This window comes from Oryctolagus cuniculus, chromosome 3, assembly GCF_964237555.1.
Source record: "Oryctolagus cuniculus chromosome 3, mOryCun1.1, whole genome shotgun sequence".
Taxonomy (NCBI): domain Eukaryota; kingdom Metazoa; phylum Chordata; class Mammalia; order Lagomorpha; family Leporidae; genus Oryctolagus; species Oryctolagus cuniculus.
The window spans coordinates 173379239-173398690 of record NC_091434.1 but is presented as its reverse complement, the minus strand read 5'-3'; the positions used below and the strand labels follow the sequence as shown (position 1 = coordinate 173398690).

The window sequence follows — 19452 nt, the reverse complement described above, 5'->3', positions numbered from 1 at the left end:
AAATTATTCCTTGAGTTAGCCATGATTTCACATAGATAATTGCATCCAATTTTTAACATTTTTCTCCTTAAATTGGTAGTCATTAGAAGATTGATAATCCCAATAAGTATAAATTTCTCTTAAAATCAGTGATATTGTTCATTCTTCCTCAAGTTTTGTTAAACAACAATTACATTAAATTTTGCTGTCCCTAAAATACTGACATTTTTATATATTCAATGTTTCCAGTAGCAACTGTCATTGAAATCATTTATTGGTGTCTCCTATTGAAGTAGCTTTCAGATCAGAGGAGAGGCATAGCGGCAAGAGCATAGATTCTGCTGCCAACTTGTCTGTTTGAATCCTGGCTTTGATTTGTACACTCTGAGTGACCTTTGTATGTATTAGTATCTTCATCTGTAAAATGAAGATGGTAATGATAATTCCATTGAGCCTGTGATAACATGCCCCACAATAACATGAACTGAGATAGACAGTTGGCTTTCTTTTTCTGTGAATTCAACCAAATACTGATGGAAAGTATTTGAAAATATGATTGTGTGCATAATGAACATATGCATTTTTCCTGGTGTCATCCCATAAGCAATATAGTAGAGAAGATATCTGTGTGTCATTTACATTGTGTTAGGAATAAGTAATCAAAACTACTTAAAGTATATGGGAGGGGGGAGCAGGTCCTGTGGTTTAATAGGTAAAGCCGCTGCCTGCAGTTCTGGTATTCCATATGGATGATGGTTTGAGTCCCTGCTGCTCCACTTCTGATTCAGTTCCCTACCGTGGCCTGGGAAAGCAGTAGAAGATGGCCCAAATCATCAGGCCCCGGAGGAAGCTCCTGGCTCCTGGCTTTGGATCGGCACAACTCCAGCCATTGTAGCCATTTGGGGAGTGAACCAGTGGATGGAAGATCTCTCTCTCTCTGCCTCTGCCTCTCTGTAACTCTGCCTTTCAAATAAGTAAATAAATCTCAAAAAAAGTATATGAGGGAGCATTCATAGGTTATATGCAAATATGCCATTTTATACAAATGGGAAGGGCTTAGTAACTACAGATTTTGGCATCCATGAGGGGTTGAATTCCCCACAGATACAGAGGGACAACTGTGCTGCACTTGGCACCAGTCTTCCCTATAGTATTCTTTTTTTAAATTTATTTTATTTATTTGACAGAGTTACAGACAATCTTTTTTTTTTTTTGACAGGCAGAGTGGACAGTGAGAGAGAGAGACAGAGAGAAAGGTCTTCCTTTGCTGTTGGTTCACTCTCCAATGGCCACCGTGGCCGGTGCGGTGTGGCCGGCGCACCGCGCTGATCTGAAGGCAGGAGCCAGGTACTTCTCCTGGTCTCCCATGCGGGTGCAGGGCCCAAGCACTTGGGCCATCCTCCACTGCACTCCCTGGCCACAGCAGAGAGCTGGCCTGGAAGAGGGGCAACTGGGACAGAATCTGGTGCCCCGACCGGGACTAGAACCCGGTGTGCCGGTGCCACAAGGCTGAGGATTAGCCTAGTGAGCCACGGCGCCGGCCTTACAGACAGTCTTAACTGGCTGTTAGGCTGAAGTTCCTGTCTTGCCACCTGGGTACATGGGATCCCAGTCTTCCGAGGTTCCTGGGGTGGAAACCGATGACATTGCCCAGGGAACTTGATTTTTTTTTTTAAATAAATCTTTAAAGCATTGCTTTTTTTTTTCCTTTTAAGATTTATTTATTTATTTGAAAGGCAGAGTTACAGAGAGGCAGAGGTGGAGAGAGAGAGAGGTCTTTTCACCTGCTGATTCACTCTCTAAAAGGCTGTAAAAGCTGGAGCTGCGCCGATCTGAAGCCAGGAGACTGGTGCTTCTTCCAGGTCTCTCACGTGGGTGCAGGATTCCAAGGACTTCGACCATCTTCTCCTGCTTTCCCAGGCCGTGGCAGAGAGCTGGATCAGGAGTGGAGCAGCCAGGACTTGAACTGACGCCCATATGGGATGCTGGCACTGCAGGTGGAGGCTTTACCCACTATGCCACAGGGCCAGCCCCTTGATTTAATATAGAGCTCATTGGAGCAGGATACTTGTGAGCTGTTATGCCAGAAGCTAACATTCTGATTGCTTAATAATGACCAGGTAGAAATGGTCTCCATTGTGGCAGGGTTGTGGTGGTGTGGTGGGGGGAACTATGGCAGGAGGGGAAGAGCTAGAGAGATGGTATGGGTACTCAATTGCAATTTAACAACCAAATAGAAATATTTCAATATTTTAACAGTTCTCAAGACTTCACTGGTACATTCCTACTGAATATGAAATTGTGTCTTTGTTTTACTAAATTGTGGCAGTGGGAAAAGCAAGACAGAAATTAGACTAATATGCAGGACCATTAGGCTTTTTTATAGATTATTATAGTTAAAAGACCAATATTCTTCTAAAGGCTTTTTTTAGTTTCAGTTTAGATTGATTTGACATTATTAATGGAAATAGAAGTAGCATTTTGGTACTGATAATGCTAATGCTTGGTAGAGGTATTCTCGTCATTCTGAATTTTATGCCTTGATGTAACATTTTTTTCATTTGACACTAATTATTTTTTATGTCTGTACTTTTGAGCAGTAACTAGTCTGTATTAGCCATTTAGTAGATATTTATTGGGGCCAGCGCCGCGGCTCACTAGGCTAATCCTCCGCCAGCTGCGCCGGCACACCGGGTTCTAGTCCCGGTTGGGGCGCCGGATTCTGTCCCGGTTGCCCCTCTTCCAGGCCAGCTCTCTGCTATGGCCAGGGAGTGCAGTGGAGGATGGCCCAGGTGCTTGGGTCCTGCACCCGCATGGGAGACCAGAAGTACCTGGCTCCTGCCATCGGATCAGCGCAGCACGCCGGCCTCAGCGGTCATTGTGGGGTGAACCAACGGAAAAGGAAGACCTTTCTCTCTGTCTCTCTCTCTCACTGTCCACTCTGCCTGTGGGGAAAAAAAGGTATTTATTGGATGATTGACTATATATTAAAAGGGCTTTTTAAAGGGAAAATGTGAACTATGATCCAACAATAGATGTGTTAATATTAGTTAATGTGTGTATCTTCAGAAAAAGCAAAAAAAAAAAAAAATCAGGAAGTATCTTAGGCATACTGGTCTAAGAGAGATGAGTTTTATGTTATTAGGTTTACTAGCATGGTTAGTAGTAAAGATAAAGTTCTCTCTTGGAATGTATCCCAAGCGCTTGTACTGATAGGCACTTCTTGACTCTGTGACCGGAAGTGGTCATCTGCTTGGGAAGAAAATGACATTCTGTGTTTCCTGCAGTCCAAGATAATAGAGCTTGAGAACTAATCTAGGTCAAGATTCCCAAGGACAGCTGAAACACAGTATCATTGCAAAGACATCACCTCTATGCCCACAGCTCTTGTCTTTGACTTCTCTTCAGTTCAATTTTTTCTTCCTTCACTTTGGTGAAAAATTCTTAGCATCAAGGAATTTCTTTCTTTCTGGGAATTTGGTTTCTTTTAAGTTTTAGATAGAATGTTTTATATAGTCCCTTTCTGCCATATATGAGGATAAGGCAATAAATACATGTTTGCTAAATGGAGTTGAATATAGCTGTTCCAGCTTCTCTCCTATAACTTTTCACTTTTCTTTGGATATTTCTTTTACCTGAACCAGTCCCATCTTAGCCTAGTGTCCTCTAGCAGGTTTACACATCTGTACACTGTTTTACCAGGAAGAAAGTAGGGTAATAGCAGTCTAGGCTGGCCACTTGCCACTAGAAGACAAGGAGGGAAAGCATGAAAAATGCATTCTACAGACATGAACAATCACTTGAGAAAGGGAATGAACTTCATTTTTCCAAGTGAATTCATGCTTACCATTAACTAGATGGGCTTAGTTATGGTTTATGTAAATGTAAAGTCCTACATTAGAAAATGAATACTGAGGTTTGCAAATGATGACATACGCATTTAACTTTATTTTTTCCGCAGAATTTTGTGCGTCATCACTGGGTGCACAGGCGTCGGCAGGAAGGAAAATGTAAGCAGTGTGGTAAGGTAAGGAGCCCAGTCACCCCATGGCCTTCACAGAGGGCTCCTTGGGCCTTGGCAACACCCAAAGTAGATGAGTCCTGTTTCCAAGCCTGCTGTTTAGTGCATCGGTCCCTGCATGAAAGTCCTGATTTCTCTGGTCTTTTCCTTAAAAGGTGTTTCAATTGTTCCAGAATTCACTGTAAGAGGCAGTGGTCTTAATGAAAGGAATTGGCACTTTTTAAGAGAGATGGATGCATTCTTATAGTGAATTTCAGTGGTTATTGATTTTTGCAAATAAAACTTTTCCTGTGTCTTTTAAAACTTTCTCATGGGGGCTACTGGCCAATCATACTTCACTGATCAATAATAACAAATCAATGGGTTGTTGAGCAATACTACTTTTCTCTCTCTCTATATGTGTGTGTGTGTGTGTGTGTGTGTGTGTGTATATATGAAAGCATGGTTGAATACAGCTGTTGAGGATACCTGGGCCAAAGCTAGAAATGTGTTGCTCTGTCAGGATACTATCCAGTTCTCGGGAAGAGACAACCTCTTGATTGGTGGTCATTTATGTCTACTCTTTCTTAGTATGACTAGTTACAGGCCATTCAGGATGTAGTGCTACTTGAAAACGAGGTCGGGGTCCAGGGAGGGATGTTATGACTGTGTGATATTGAACCCCAGAACTTCCATGTGTTAGTTTCCCAGTAGATTTGCATGATGGCTTTTTCTAATGTACAAAGATCTGCTTCAGGGATGCCCGGATCATCTGGGAAGTTTCAACTGCTGGTGAATCATATTATAAAGATTTTTTAAAATAACAACAGTATGCTGGTTGGAATCAGTAAGGGGACATATTCATTTGGAAAAGAACACGGTTATTTGGTACATTATATTTCTCCCCAATTCATTATTAATCTTTTTATTTATTCATGTGGCCCCTTTGAGTCAAACACTGGGATGAGCTGACCAGTATGGCATTTTTGATCATAAAGGGATGTAAGGAAATATTGGCTGCATGAAGTAGTGTTGTGTGAGGCATACAGGAGGCTTAGAAAAACATTTTATTGATTTTGCTGTGCTGTCCAGTGCCTGGGAAGAAAATGTCATGTTGTAGCCATTGCAGGTACCAAGTTCTTGTCTGGAAGGTCACCTTGCTTATCATCAGGGCCATGGTCCTTTATTGCAACCATGTCATCTCCTTCAGTTTCATCCTGAACGGAGGGTACATAAAATAGGTTAGAAGGAGGGTTAGGTAAAAAGGGAAAGATGAGAAGAAAGGGGGTGGTGGAAAGATTCCTACCAGATATTTTACATGCCTGGGGCAAAGAAAGCTGGATCTCTATTCTTCCATGGCCATTGTTCGTGGGTCCCTTTGCAGCAACTTTGTTTGTAGGTTTTTCTACAACTTTGTTTGTAGGTTTGTTTGTTTGTAGGTTTTCTTACTTCATGGATTGCAGATGATCTGTAACCTGCCAAAGTGTATGTGTGCGTGTTTTCTGTTTTAAGAGAGAATAGATAGTCTGCCATAACTAATTTGGGGATCATAAATGTGAGTTGTGAATTTTTGGACAAATCCAGGTGAACAGATTTTTTTTTTTTTTTTTTTTTTTTGACAGGCAGAGTGGACAGTGAGAGAGAGAGACAGAGAGAAAGGTCTTCCTTTGCCGTTGGTTCACCCTCCAATGGCCGCCGCGGTCGGCGCGCTGCGGCCGGCGCACCGCGCTGATCCGATGGCAGGAGCCAGGAGCCAGGTGCTTTTCCTGGTCTCCCATGGGGTGCAGGGCCCAAGCACCTGGGCCATCCTCCACTGCACTCCCTGACCACAGCAGAGGGCTGGCCTGGAAGAGGGGCAACCGGGACAGAATCCGGTGCCCCGACCGGGACTAGAACCCGGTGTGCCGGCGCCGCTAGGCGGAGGATTAGCCTAGTGAGCCGCGGCGCCGGCCCAGGTGAACAGATTTTACTCTGGAAAAATATCTTCACTGGATAGCCTTAGAGCTGGCACTACCTTAATAATTCAAACCATAATGGAGTTGGAGGAATTTTATTAAAAGAAAATCAATACATTTATTTTATGACAAGTATTCCCCATAGTCATATTGTGCTCCTTTTTCCAGCTTCTTCTTATGTGGGCATGGTCAACTGAAAAGGAAGCACTGGAATCCCTGTGTCCTGCGCTGCGGTGGCCATGTCTCCTTCCCCGCCCAGGGTTGCTGGGCAGTTCTCTGGAGTGCTCACTGCTTGCTGCACATTACTGTTATCAGTGGGGGAAATCAGCAATCCCAGTTTGTCACATGACCCTCCCATGATATGTTACTATTATATTCATCTCTTGTGTTTATAATCCAGTTGCTCGTGAATTCTTGAAGACTCAAGGAACTATGGCTTGGGATGGTCTTGAATCTATATCTTTTTCTTGAATAAGAAATAACCCTTCCTTATATCCCAGCTTCTACTCTTGATTAGAGGAAAGTTAATGGTGTATTTACGATTGCAGGTTTGGTGATTGAAAAATTCACTTCAAACTTTGGTACTATACATAATTTTTTATCAGTAGAGTTGCACATTCTTACATATCCATAGACTTCTAAATCCTACCCTACCCTCACACATCTCCCCTGCACACACATTTTTTTTCCATAATTTACTCATTGGGAGAAATAACTGCTTTGCTTCTTTTTCAACTGGTGGTTTGCAAGCTTTAGGGATTACTGGAGAAGGTTTGTGGTTAGAGTGTTTGTGGTTTCAATTTCTACCTTTTAAATTCAGTAATAAAATACATATTTAGAGTGATTTTCTCTTGAGCATTGAATACGTGTTTGGCTGAGGGTGTGTGGCATTTAATGGATATCAGATGAGAGAATCCATGGTCCAATTCAGTTCATTTAACATTAGATGAATTCCTCATGTTACCAAAGTCATGACCATTATGTAGTTTACATAGTTCTAATTCATGGTCCTATACTATGTAGCAGTAAGGGCCAAGATAGAAAAGAGATGAAACACTCATACTCAAATTATGTAGTCTGATGAGATTTTAATAAAGAGAATGTTTAAATGTATGAGCAAAGTGCAGGGGAACCACAAGGGATAATGGAGAACACAGACCAGGAATGGCGGGGAGCCACAGTCAAGCCAAGTCTGAGGAGGCAGGAGATGGAGTAGACCCCTTCACAGGAGTGGTGATCCATGGTCAAGACTCGGCCAGGCTGAGGTGCCTTACCCTGGGGAAATAAATAACCCAACTTCATTTACCTTCATTCTCTGGTAGCCAATCCCAGTGGCCACCAGAGCTCCAGGAACTCTGTTGAGGCAACCCGTAAGTCAGTCTTGTACAATAGGACGCAGGGTGGAGAAAGTTGGAGAAGCAGATGGGATTAATCTGGCACATATTGTTTAATGCAAGCCTGTATTTAATCAATGATTAAAGGCAGAGTGTGTGCTTATTCTGCAAACATGCCTCTGGCTGGTCATCCTCAGATCTACACATTGCATTCATTCAATCAAAATTCATTAAAAACTGAGTTTTCCATAGTACTTAAAAAATCAGTACATAAAGAAAAATAAAATATTGATTATAGCTAATTTGACCTCCCCCTTTTTTTGAGAGAGAGAACCAAGCACCCACTTTCAGTAGTATAGTAATTGTGGGAATATGTTTGTAAATCAAAACACGAAACCTTATCTTTTTCCTTTATTTAGAAACGTGTAAAAGTTATCGAAAGCTAACTTTAATTCTTAAAGTATTTCAAGTATCAGATCTGGAAAGTGGCTGTTAGTACATTAATACAGTTAAATTTTCCCTGCATTTTAAGGAATCTTCATTTCCCTAACCAAACTTACCGCATCATTATGAATTACTTGTCCATAATTCCTATGCCTTTAAATATTTAATTAGTTTAAGTAAATTAAACAGTATGAAGCATTTATTAAATATCAAAATAACTATATTATAATGAATATTGTTAAAAACTAATTGAAGATGAACTTAGGATGCAATATGTAAAATATGCACAGCTGAGCTGGCGCCGCGGCTCACTAGGCTAATCCTCCGCCTAGCGGCGCCGACACACCGGGTTCTAGTCCCGGTTGGGGCGCCGGATTCTGTCCCGGTTGCCCCTCTTCCAGGCCAGCTCTCTGCTGTGGCCAGGGAGTGCAGTGGAGGATGGCCCAGGTCCTTGGGCCCTGCACCCCATGGGAGACCAGGAAAAGCACCTGGCTCCTGCCATCGGATCAGCGCGGTGCGCCGGCCGCAGCGCGCTGGCCGCGGCGGCCATTGGAGGGTGAACCAATGGCAAAGGAAGACCTTTCTCTCTGTCTCTCTCTCTCACTATCCACTCTGCCTGTCAAAAACATAAAAATAAAAAAAAATATGCACAGCTGAAGGAAGTATACTTAATATTTTTGTAATTCAAAAATATAGAGATGATTAAAGTGATTCCATTTGGGTGCAGTTGTGATATAATGTGGAAAGTGAAAGGGATGACAGAGTGTAAAATAATAGACGACACTGACTGGGGTCTTTGGGGAATGTTCTCTTCTCAGCTCAAAACACAGTTCTTTGATGATCTGAAAATATGTATCCTTGAGAGTCAGTTTTCAAGATATCCTTCAAGACTAGGCACAAAAATGGATGTTCAAGGATGATGGTCCGTGCATTTGCTAGGTGCCCATGTATTTGTCCAGCTTTGGCCATTTGCCTCAGGAGGATCATTAAGGAGGCACAGAGTAGATAAAACAAGGGCAGGGAATCCAAACCTCTTCCTGGAGAATCCGCCAACAGAACTGCTGCAATCCTGGCTTTTCTTTCTGTCCCTGGCTGAATATTAAGAATGGGGACCAGTGCACACCATCTACGCTCTGCTCCTAAGTGCTTGATTGTGTTAGATTCCTCATGGGAGTGGTGTTACTTGGCATTTGTGCTTTTGTGTTTGGCTTATTTCACTTAACCTAACCTAACGTCCTCTCTAGGAAGTGGTAACAGGGAGGTATTAGTCAAAGTGTACAAAGTTTCAGTAATATATGATGGGTAAGTCCTAGGGATCTACTGTACAATGGCCTATAGTTGACAGTACTGTGTTGTATACTTAAAAATTTGATGAGAGTAAATCTCACATTAAGGGTTCCTATTACTAAAAAAGGTGATGGGAGGAAATTTTGTAGGTGATAGAGTTGTTTTTGGCATAGATTCTTGTATTGCTTCATGACTATATAGTTATCTCTCATCAAGTTATATACATTGAATATACATGGCTTTATATTCATCAGTTATACCTCCATAATGTGTGTTTTTTTTTAAGGAAAGTAGCCAGGGGCGAAGGCCTCCTTACTGCGGTTCCTGTGGTTATGGAGGCCCTCAGTTCTCACCTGCAGAGCCATCTTCCTGCTGTCACCCTCCCCCAGACAATGTCCTGGAAGTTATAGCTAATACAGCTCTTTGGTCACCCCGGGACCCTTTTCTTATTCTTCATAAGGATCCCTACTTTTGCGTCTCTTTCGGGTTGCTGCCGTTAAGGCTGCTGGTGCTTGTGAACTGTTGTCACCCACCTGTGGAGCAGAGACCCACACCTCAGGCTAGGGTGGGGATAGACACTTCTGCCATGATGCTTAGTCCCAGAAGATTTCAGGTGCCCAGGAAAATGACTGATTTCCCTTCTGTTCATGGCTCTTCTACTCCCATAAGGCAAATGATCCTTGGAGACAAATGGTCTCCTGCTCATATCCCTACTTTTTTCAGTAAAGTCAATTCTGTTTCCACTTCTCTCTCTCTCTCTCTCTCTCTCTCTCTCTCTCTCTCAAATAAAATCTGACCCTAGGCATGTGCCTCATGGTAAATCTGCAGCTTTGATTCTTAGTTTGTTGTGAGACTGATCCTAGCACATACCTCATATGTGCTCACTCATTCTTTCCTTTTAAAAGATACAAGTATTAGCAATTAAAACATTTTATAAAACCACTACTTAATGATAGTAATTTAGAAATAGAGGAACAATAAGAAAAGTGATTCTAACACTTTTTGATATCCTTGTGTTCTTTCCCTATTCAGAGTCACTGTCAAAAGTAGGAGATAATACAAGTAAAGCAGGTTCGTGGACAGTCATGATCAATGTGTGCCCCATGGTTAGATACTAATTGATAAGAGCTAGTTCCTTCCTTTTAGCACATGAAAAACACATGTATTTCAGACTACATAAATATCAACAAAAATTTTGGAATTTTTCAAGGAAGAAATAAGAAATGTACAACTTCTGTGCTTTCTATATTGGCAGAACATGGAATACTGAGAAATTATAAAATCACAAATATGGTGTAAATGTACAAATACATAACAACATGATATATATGCTGTATAATATTATGCATAGTCTGTTTATATAATGTTATTTTTGCCAGACAAGAGAATGGAAATTCATAGAAGGCTAAATAGAGAAAAAAAGTTGGAGAGATGAGGAAAATAAGAATATCTGAAGAAAAATTAGAGACGGTAGTGAGAAATATCGGGTGAAAAGCGAAACATGGAGAGGAAGGAAGAAAGGGAGGAGACGTAGGCAGTTAGAGGAGAAGGAGTAATAGGAGCCTCTGGGGAATGCGTAAGAAATTCTGCAGCAGGAAGAGGAGAAGTTCTGAAGCTACTACGATCATGCCTACAAGAGGGCTATGCATGCTCTTGGGACCCACCAAGATCCTGCATGCTAGGCAGACTTGCAGAGCTGCAAGGGAAGCAGTTCCCAACTGCTGTTCATCATTTGTCTGTTTCTTTAAACTTGAAGCCAGTTTGCCTAAGACCCTATTTGTGGAACTCCACCCTTACCTCGATTTTCAATTTGCCTTTCTAGAATCCATTAACCATGAAAATCACACATATCACTCTTTTCCTTGGGGAGTAAAAGCATGGGAATGTCAAACAGACATCTAGAATATGAATGTCAGAAAAAGCCTCCTCTAATTTAAAAAAAACAGTACAGTGAAAAATGACTTAAAGGAGGACAAAGAGATAATATGACTTTTCTTGTTGTTAAAGAAAAAGCTTATGTGTATATTTTAAAAATGGACTAGTCCAGTGTTAACAAGCCCTGTGGTTGGTTTGTTCTCTCTCTAGGCAGGGAAATGCACACTGAGTAGTTAACTCAGAAGTAAAAATCAAGGTTCTGCTGGTTAATAATTTCACTTTCATTCCCCATAGAGCAGAATTCACCTAAAAGTACATGCACAGTTGACTGATCACATCAAGTAAATCTAAAAGTGCATCCAAGCCAGATAAACATGTTGATCAGGAAGGACCATTGAATTACTTTGGTGAAGTTCTGAGATACAGGTTTGGTAATTCTTAATTATTTATCAGTTTCAGCTGGTTAAAAGCAATTGCGGTAAAGCACAGTGGTACATTTTGACGTCTCCATCAGTCTCCAGCACTTCTCTCAGCTCAGGGAATGAGATGAGTGGCTCGTCTAGGTGGAATGCCGTGGCATTTGGTGCAGTGCATCCGTGGTGTTGCTCGGAATCCCCTGCTTCATATATTGCTTTTTTTTTGTTTTTGACAGGCAGAGTTAGAGAGAGAGAGAGACAGAGAGAAAGGTCTTCCATTTCCGTTGGTTCACTCCCCAAATGGCCACTACGGCCAGCGCACTGCACCGATCCGAAGCCAGGAGCCAGGTGCCTCTTCCTGGTCTCCCATGCAGGTACAGGGCCCAAGGACCTGGGCCATCCTCCACTGCCTTCCTGGGCCACAGCAAAGAGCTGAACTGGAAGAGGAGCAACCAGAACAGAATCTGGTGCCCCAACTGGGACTAGAACCTGGGGTGCCGGCACCACAGGCAGAGGATTAGCCAAGTGAGCCGTGGCACCGGCCCATATATTGCTTTTTAAGAACAGCTCCTTTAGGATTCTGGTTGGTCCCATTTCCTTATGGAAACATGGAAGAAGGAAGTTAGAGGGTTAACTCATAGCCCCCATGGTTGCAGCTGATCTGAAGTCTGCAACTGATGTTCATCATCTGTCTCTGTCCTCAACCACACACTCTGGATTCACCTTACTGTCACCTAGCACTTCTGGTCTAAGTGACCTATCTGATAGTGAACTGAGACTCTTATTTTAGAGCAGTCTGATCTCCTGGTCTTGGCTGGTACACTTGTCTATTTATTATCAAAGTGTTCCAGAGGATATCCTAGTGCATCAAATGGCACCTGTCAGGTCAAACATTACAAGCTGTTGCATAAGTGGTGAGTGAGGCCCTCAAGAAGGGAAGTCAGCTCATATTCCACGTAAGTGTTGATTCTAGTCAAGATGAGCTGCTGCTGCCTATTCTAGATTGGAAGGGATTCAGTGTAATCAATTAGCTACCACATAGCTGGTTCCCTTTGAAGGATGAGAACATGTTGGATGCCTAGCTTTGGTGCAGTTTGCTGGCAGGACGGATATTCAGCAGTGTCAGTAACTAGCTCACTTTGGTGAGTGGAAGCCCCTTATCACTGGACTCAAACATAGCATCTATAACTGCCATCATGGGTCTTTCACTTCTAGCCCATTATGCCATCAGTAGGGTGGCTCATGACAGGGTATGATGCCTGAATAATGCCTAAGTGTTCTGTTCTTACCAGAGCAATGCTCCCTGTGGGCAGTGATCTTCACTGTTTGTACTTACCTTGTGTGTTCATCCACATACCTCTTCTCCATATCTCCTGTAGTTTCCAAGCCCTGAACCAACCAGCCACTGCCATTTACCACTGCCTGTGAGTCATTATATATTCCTGTATCAGGAATATATCTCTCCACACAAAGTAGATGAGTACTTGTTCCACTTGAAGTTATGCCCGCAGAGAGGATATCTTTTCACTTAAGTCACCCCTAAGTAGCCATTAGTGCAGTAATGGTCAACCTTTGACTGGAATCATATACCAAGCTAAGTGAATCTTGAACCTATCTAGATTTTTTTCCTCCTTTTTCAAATGATTATTAGGGATTCCCATATTTCCATAGACATGAGTTAAATGAGACACCTGGTACTAAAATGTAGATGCTGAAGGGTCTTGAGCTACCTACTCATTTATACTCACCCTGGTACTGTTTTTTGCAAAATCCCACATGGGATCATAATGTAACAGTGGATTTAGGCTGAGCCCTTCCAACTTTAAGACTTTGTGAACTCATAGAACCCAGTTCAGGATACCTGGTTATTCATATCTAGGTATTCAGCCACCAGAGCAAAACAACATGCCAGCAGATGTTTTTGAAAGTATACAGTTCTTGCCTGCAAATGGCATGACTTTGTCTTAGAATGCTAGAGTCTGTATTGTAATTGTCTTATTGGTGCTTGTCATAAACACAACTAAATGTCTTTTTTCCTCCCCCTATCCCTCTAAGAGGGATCAAGGTCAGGGTCAGGGCTGCATTCATCACAGACTGGACCTGCTGCAGAGTTGCTTCCTGCTCCAGGCCACACTCTAAGCTGGAAGGATTTAATGCCATCCACTAAATAGATTAGGGCAGTATTTCTAGGTGTGGAATATGCTGCCTCTAGAACCTAGGATGTCTCCAAATACTGTTGTTTATTCTTAGCGATTGAAATTGTGGAGTGCAATAGTTTATCCTTTAGAGTGCAGAGGATCCTCTAGCATTCCTTGAACCACTGAACCCTAGAAACATCACTGACGTGTGGAGTCTCAGACTCCTCACAGGGCTTGTCTCCCCACCTCCTGTCACACCAAGACCTCCAATGTACCTGTCACTTTTTGCTTATCCACTTTAAAAAGCGTCATTGATGTGGTAGATTATAACATTCTGCAGACTTGATATTGTTCAGGTCCCTTGACATAGCATTTAGATAACTTTCAGAAGAGTTGAAAGTCCTGGAACAGCCTATAAAAGTATACCATTAACCCTGTCAAGGGAATGCAGACAGGACTGAAAAAGAATCCATTTTCCAAATCCAGGGAAACATGTCATCCACTCAAAGACAACCATAGTACACTGAATTTAAATTGTGTGTGGTAGTTCAACATCATTCTCCAGGATCTGTCTGATTTTGTAGTATCTCAAGTGATGAATTAAATCTGAGTGTGCTGGGGTTCACTAGCTCTGCTTCCTGCCTCCTTTAGTTTTTGAGGGTAGCACTTAAACAGATAATACTTTTAAAAAACATAAATCCAATACCATTATCACAACATTCAAAATTCATATAATTTCATCTAATACCTATTGTTTCTGAGAATGTGACATCTATTTTGACTTAGACATGGGTGGAAGGATGGTTTGAGGGTTTCATTTGGGCTTGATAGGCCAAGAAACCAGAGTCAGGGTTCTGCCCATTACAGAGTATGTTCACTCCAATTATACAGTTGGAGACCAGGGGACTTAATCATGCTGGGCTTGAGAAACCTCTAGACTCTGAGACTGACCCTGGATTAGGACTTCATTTTCTATTGGAGCCCCATTCACATTTACTCAAAGAGAGGATGCTGCTGCTGCTTTATTCTTAGGGTATGCAAGTCAACTTGGACTCTTGTCCAATAGTCTTGAAAGTATTTAGATATTTACCTCTCGTCACTGTACAAACTACCTACATAAATGTCTATGACAGGTCATTTTAGTTAGAGACTGGAAGAATGTCACCATATACCCCTGCTATGATGTTACAGAATTCTACTGGAAACTTGCTCTCTTCTTCAGTCAGTGGGTTATAGGTTTGAAACTAACTCATGTTTAGAAACAAGCAAAAAGAGTATGACTGTTGGAACACCTGTATTCACCTGTCTGGTCATCCATTTTTCATTCTTCTGATTGTATCAATTGAACAGTATCTCTTTTATCTGACAGTCCATGTTGTTTCTTAGGATGCATGACTTAATAACCATTTCCATGGCTCTCTCCATCAAGCTCCCTTGGCTGCTACTTCAATCTTACAGAAACTGAACACAGCTTGCATTTCTAGTTAAGTGCCGCCACATGGTTCCTATTATTTTGTAATTTTAGTGTTCAAATTATTGTCAGAGTTCTCATTCTGTATGACATTTCCTACCAACAGGACTCATCTACTGAAGAGAGCCTCTGTTGTTCTCAGCAATGATGATGGCCTTCTCACCAACACACATTTTATTGGTTTGGTAAATGCAGTATATTTTGGGCTTCTTATAGAACATAGTCAATTTTTAAGTTTTTCAACTGTATCTAATTTAGCAACTCTAGCATGACAATTTCTGTGAGATTTTGATTGCTTCTTTCTCTATCACAGCAATTCAGGCATTTCTACTTCACTTAACATGGATTTGTTTTTTGATCGAATTTTCAAATGTCTTCCAAGTATTACCATCATCCTTGGGATCGTTAGCAATGGCTTAAACCCTCCATTGTAGATGAGTACTTTCACATTGAGGAATTCTCCTTATTCCAACTTTGTCCTGTACCTTCAGAACCCAGCCTCATACACACTTTCCCACTCTTGTTAGTACATATAGATAGGTCTTGTGAGTATTTCTTTTGAGATATAGTCATTTTTCTCTTTCAAAAGACTATATTTCTCTGGCTGGTGTGAAAAGATTATTTAGTCTTTCAGAGTACTGTTATGAAGAGTAGATGCAGTAAAAACCCAAGTTAAATCTATTTCTGAAGCAGATTCCTTTCTTTCTCTAAGGGCTATGCGATATGGCGATATTACCTTGCCATAAGTTCATGAACCCTGGAGAGCCACAGTTTGAGTAATTTTGGTTAATTCATTTTCTGGGGACTAGAATAGCAAAATAAAGGAGAGCTTAGTTCAGTAAGTCAAAGATCATTTTCTTCAATCAGTTAAGTGTCAAGAGGATAGCTAGTTACTTCCTCTGATGTTATACCATCATCAAGATTATACAAATATATTATATGACTTCATTAAAATTCTGTCATGATTTGTAATTGTGTATAGTATAAACATCAATCCTATCTTTTAAAAAAATTTTAAACTTTTTTAACTAGTCTTTTTAAAAAGTAGTCTTACTGTTTTTTTTCTTTTCCAAAAACAATCTGCTTGGTGAATATTATCAACATTAAAATGAAATTTGTATTAAAATGTTATTTTTATTGGAATAGTTATTAAGTATAGAGTAATCACAGGTGAAAACTAATTTTCATGGATGAACGTTATCATAATTGTAGCTAATTGGATCATTAGAAAGTTTCCTTTTATTCTAGTACAAAGATTTAAACCCAATAGGTAAAGATTCATATACAGTTTTAGCCTTATTGAATACAACATTAATCTGTATAAAGTATTTTATGTCCTTGAATATGTATGATCATAAATATATGAAATATAAATATTTTAGCTAACATAGTTAACATGCAAATTAAATTCTAAGTCTGTAGCCTTTGTTGTAGGTATCTACCTTAATTCCAGGGTTCTGGGTTAAGCCATCCACTTCCATGAATGCATCTGTTTCACAAGTGAAGAAGTCCTGGACAGCATGTCTTAGGTGCTTTCTACGGTCTGCCATATTTGTATTAACAGCGTTCACTTGCACCGAGCATCCTCTGTTCTACATTTTTCAATGTTTTTTTTTTTTTTTTCCTAGAAGATTCAATTTGTGATTGGTAGCTGATAATAGGGCCCTCAGGTAAATGAGTGCAAAAAGCAGAAACAATCTAAGGATGATAAGACTGATTTGTTCTGATTAATGTATTGTAATTATAAACTTCATTAGAATGGAGAACTCAATGTTCTATTGAGGTATCATGAAGCATCAATCTGTGGTATAAGTCAATGATTCCCTGAAGGGAGAGCATATTGTGGACACAAGGAGCTTGACAGATTGTTGGAGCCTTTAATTACAGACATAAAGTGTATCATAATTAAAATCAGTAGATAAGACAACCAGTTTGAGATCTAGTTATGTCCTGATCAAAGTGGGAAGAACTTCCTTTTACACTGGTGAACACCAAGTCACTATGGATTTATATCACACAGGATACATTTATGACTGATGTAACACTTTTGTTTTAAAATTTTAATTTTATTTTACTAGAAATTACGGACTTGCTTCTAATTAGACTTAGGATAAACATTTGAGAGAGAAAATACAAAATGTATAAAAGAATATATAAGTGTATAAAACATTTATATTTCAAAAATAATTTGAGTTATTTGAGCAAAAATAACTGAAGTTATCTGTTTTAAGATAAATATTAATGGAAATGCATTGATTTGCACTTATTTTATAATTTCTTTGGGTGTTCCTTTTGCAACATTTTATGAGCCTTGGGCATGTTAGTGGATATGTAGAAGTTTATTTTATTGATTTTGTTTAAAGTTGTGGATATGTAGAAGTTTATTTTGTTGTTATTGTTTACAGTTGTGGCTGTAAGAAGACTTCAACTTTTTTGTTCGAATGAATCAAATCAAATGAGAGTCAGCCTATAGTCAGGAAATTCTCTCACTTCCCTACAAACTTTACTTAAATACAATACAAAAGACAATAGAACAATTTCAGCTCATTTCAAGGAAAGTTTCCTTTTTTCTGGTTTCAACCAAGTCTGTAAATCGGAGTGCCATTTGGTGCATGCCCTAGATTGCAGAAGAATGACAAAGTTTTAGCTGCTCAGAATAAGCCTTGTTTCAACTCTATTCCAAAGGCTCCACTTGATTGAAAAAATGTAAAGAACCAAAAAGGGGAGGAGGTTACTCCTCAATGTTTTTGGTATTTTTAATTCTGAATTCAATTGGATCCAGAGCATCTGGCCTCACATCACTATTTTCCTCTTTGATAGTGAAGAACAAAATAGGCCGTTAAAAACCACAGTCAGTTGAAATTCAGTCAGGGCATCTGTCAGTTCCATAATAGCAGATTTGGGCCAGCATTCAAACATGAGTAATTAGGAATCTGGTTCTTTTTCCCATTCTGAGAGCCCATCAAGAGCAGGTGGTCCAGGGGAACGTGGTCCACAAGGGCTCCAATTTGGTCCTATTTATGTCTCTGTGTTAGATGATGATCCTGAGGCCATGATCACCATGACTCTGACTAGAATCCAAAAGCAAAGCACAGAGCTGATTATCATTAGGCTCATTTCCAACGGATGCACCACGGTTCTTCATAAACATGGAGACCAGTGCCCCCGTTGTGATTGGCCTTGTTGTTTGTTTTTGGTATAAGCCTGGCTGTCAGTTCCACAGTGGATTGCATCTGTTTTCCTCCTGAAGCCAAAAATTGGCATTGAGCAGAGGGTGGGGCTGAGTACACTCACCCTATACTATAGGATAAAGTTAAGTCCCATCTGAGACACCAGAAAGCTTCTCAATTAGGTGGTGGGAGAAGTTCCTGTTGATAGATCTTAGCAATAAAAGTACATATGTGTGTGTGTGTAATAAGACCTTTCAATTTCATTGCCTCATTTAATATTTATAATCACATAGGAAAAGATTGTATTCTTATTCCCATTTTCAGAAGGGAGAAGTTAGAAGAGCTAAGTGATTTGCCTAAGATCACCCAGCAAATCAGAAGCTCCAAGAACTGTTCTTAGCTTTGCCATCTCATCTCAGCTTCTATTTGATGTATAACCATCTGATATATGAGCTGATGAGTTGGTGTCTGAGTAATAGTATTGAAGACTTTAACAATACGTTCAGGAGACCTCTAATTGTGGCTATTGCTGCTGTCATGCCAGATTCTGCTGTATTGACTTTTAGCCATACAGCATTTCAGTATTGCAGACTGAACAGAAAATTAAACTTAGAAACTTGGCACATTTGCGGTATTGGTAGGGGTTATGTTTTGTCTGGGGGAGGGTGCCATGAAGAGCTATATTTTGAGCTGCCTTGGGTAAGGTTTTTAAAGACTGGATAACAGAAATTTGTAAGTGGATCATGGTGTGCTAGCAGCAAGTTTCTTGTTCAGTTAATCGGAAATGCATACCTGTGCTATTTTGCTAAGCAGTACACAGGATTTCCTTTAGAATTATTGCATTCCCATTGGAGAGATGACACATGGGCACATAAAATAACCAGCATGCAGTTTATTCTGTTCATCTTTAAGGAAGGAAATATAATTCAGGTGTTTTGAATTTGAGGCAGAAACAAACAGCATCATTGAACCTGGTAGCAGTACTCAAATAGAATGAAGTTAAATAAGCTATGCATGGTTTCCAAATTTTTTTCACACCAAAATAAACTTATCTTCTACTTATCCCATGGACTTCTTGCTATACCTATGCATACAGGACCATATGGGACAAGTAGTGGCTTTTCCTTTGCTATAAAAAGAACTACATGTAATTTTTCCAGAAAGTTCTTTTGGTGTGGCTGACTTGAGTGATTAGCAGTATAGGGATGCTAGTGCCTGCTGTCCCTCACACTCGAGGTGGTTCAGGAATAGAGAGTCATCGCAGGACAGAAAGAGTGGAGTGAGTGAGTGGTGAATGGCGTTTGCAGGTCTGGTCACCTCTATGACAGGGGGCATTTCTGGCCTTATTCGCGTTGGTGAACTTCAGGAGGGCGTGTGTGCTGT

At 40.5% G+C, this 19452-nt stretch overlaps 1 protein-coding gene across 13 annotated transcripts in view; it reads left to right on the top strand.

The window, feature by feature from the left end:
- Positions 1-19452, top strand: part of DGKI (diacylglycerol kinase iota) — a 504889-nt gene that overhangs the window by 229487 nt on the left and 255950 nt on the right. For all 13 annotated transcript variants that reach the window (XR_007920530.2, XM_070071340.1, XM_051849034.2 and 10 more), the window contains one exon: positions 3941-4006. Coding sequence is in view for 11 of the 13 variants with exons in the window: in XM_070071340.1 (XP_069927441.1) it covers positions 3941-4006 (66 nt within the window). In the remaining 2 variants the exon portion in view is untranslated. The remainder of the gene's footprint in view (positions 1-3940; positions 4007-19452) is intronic.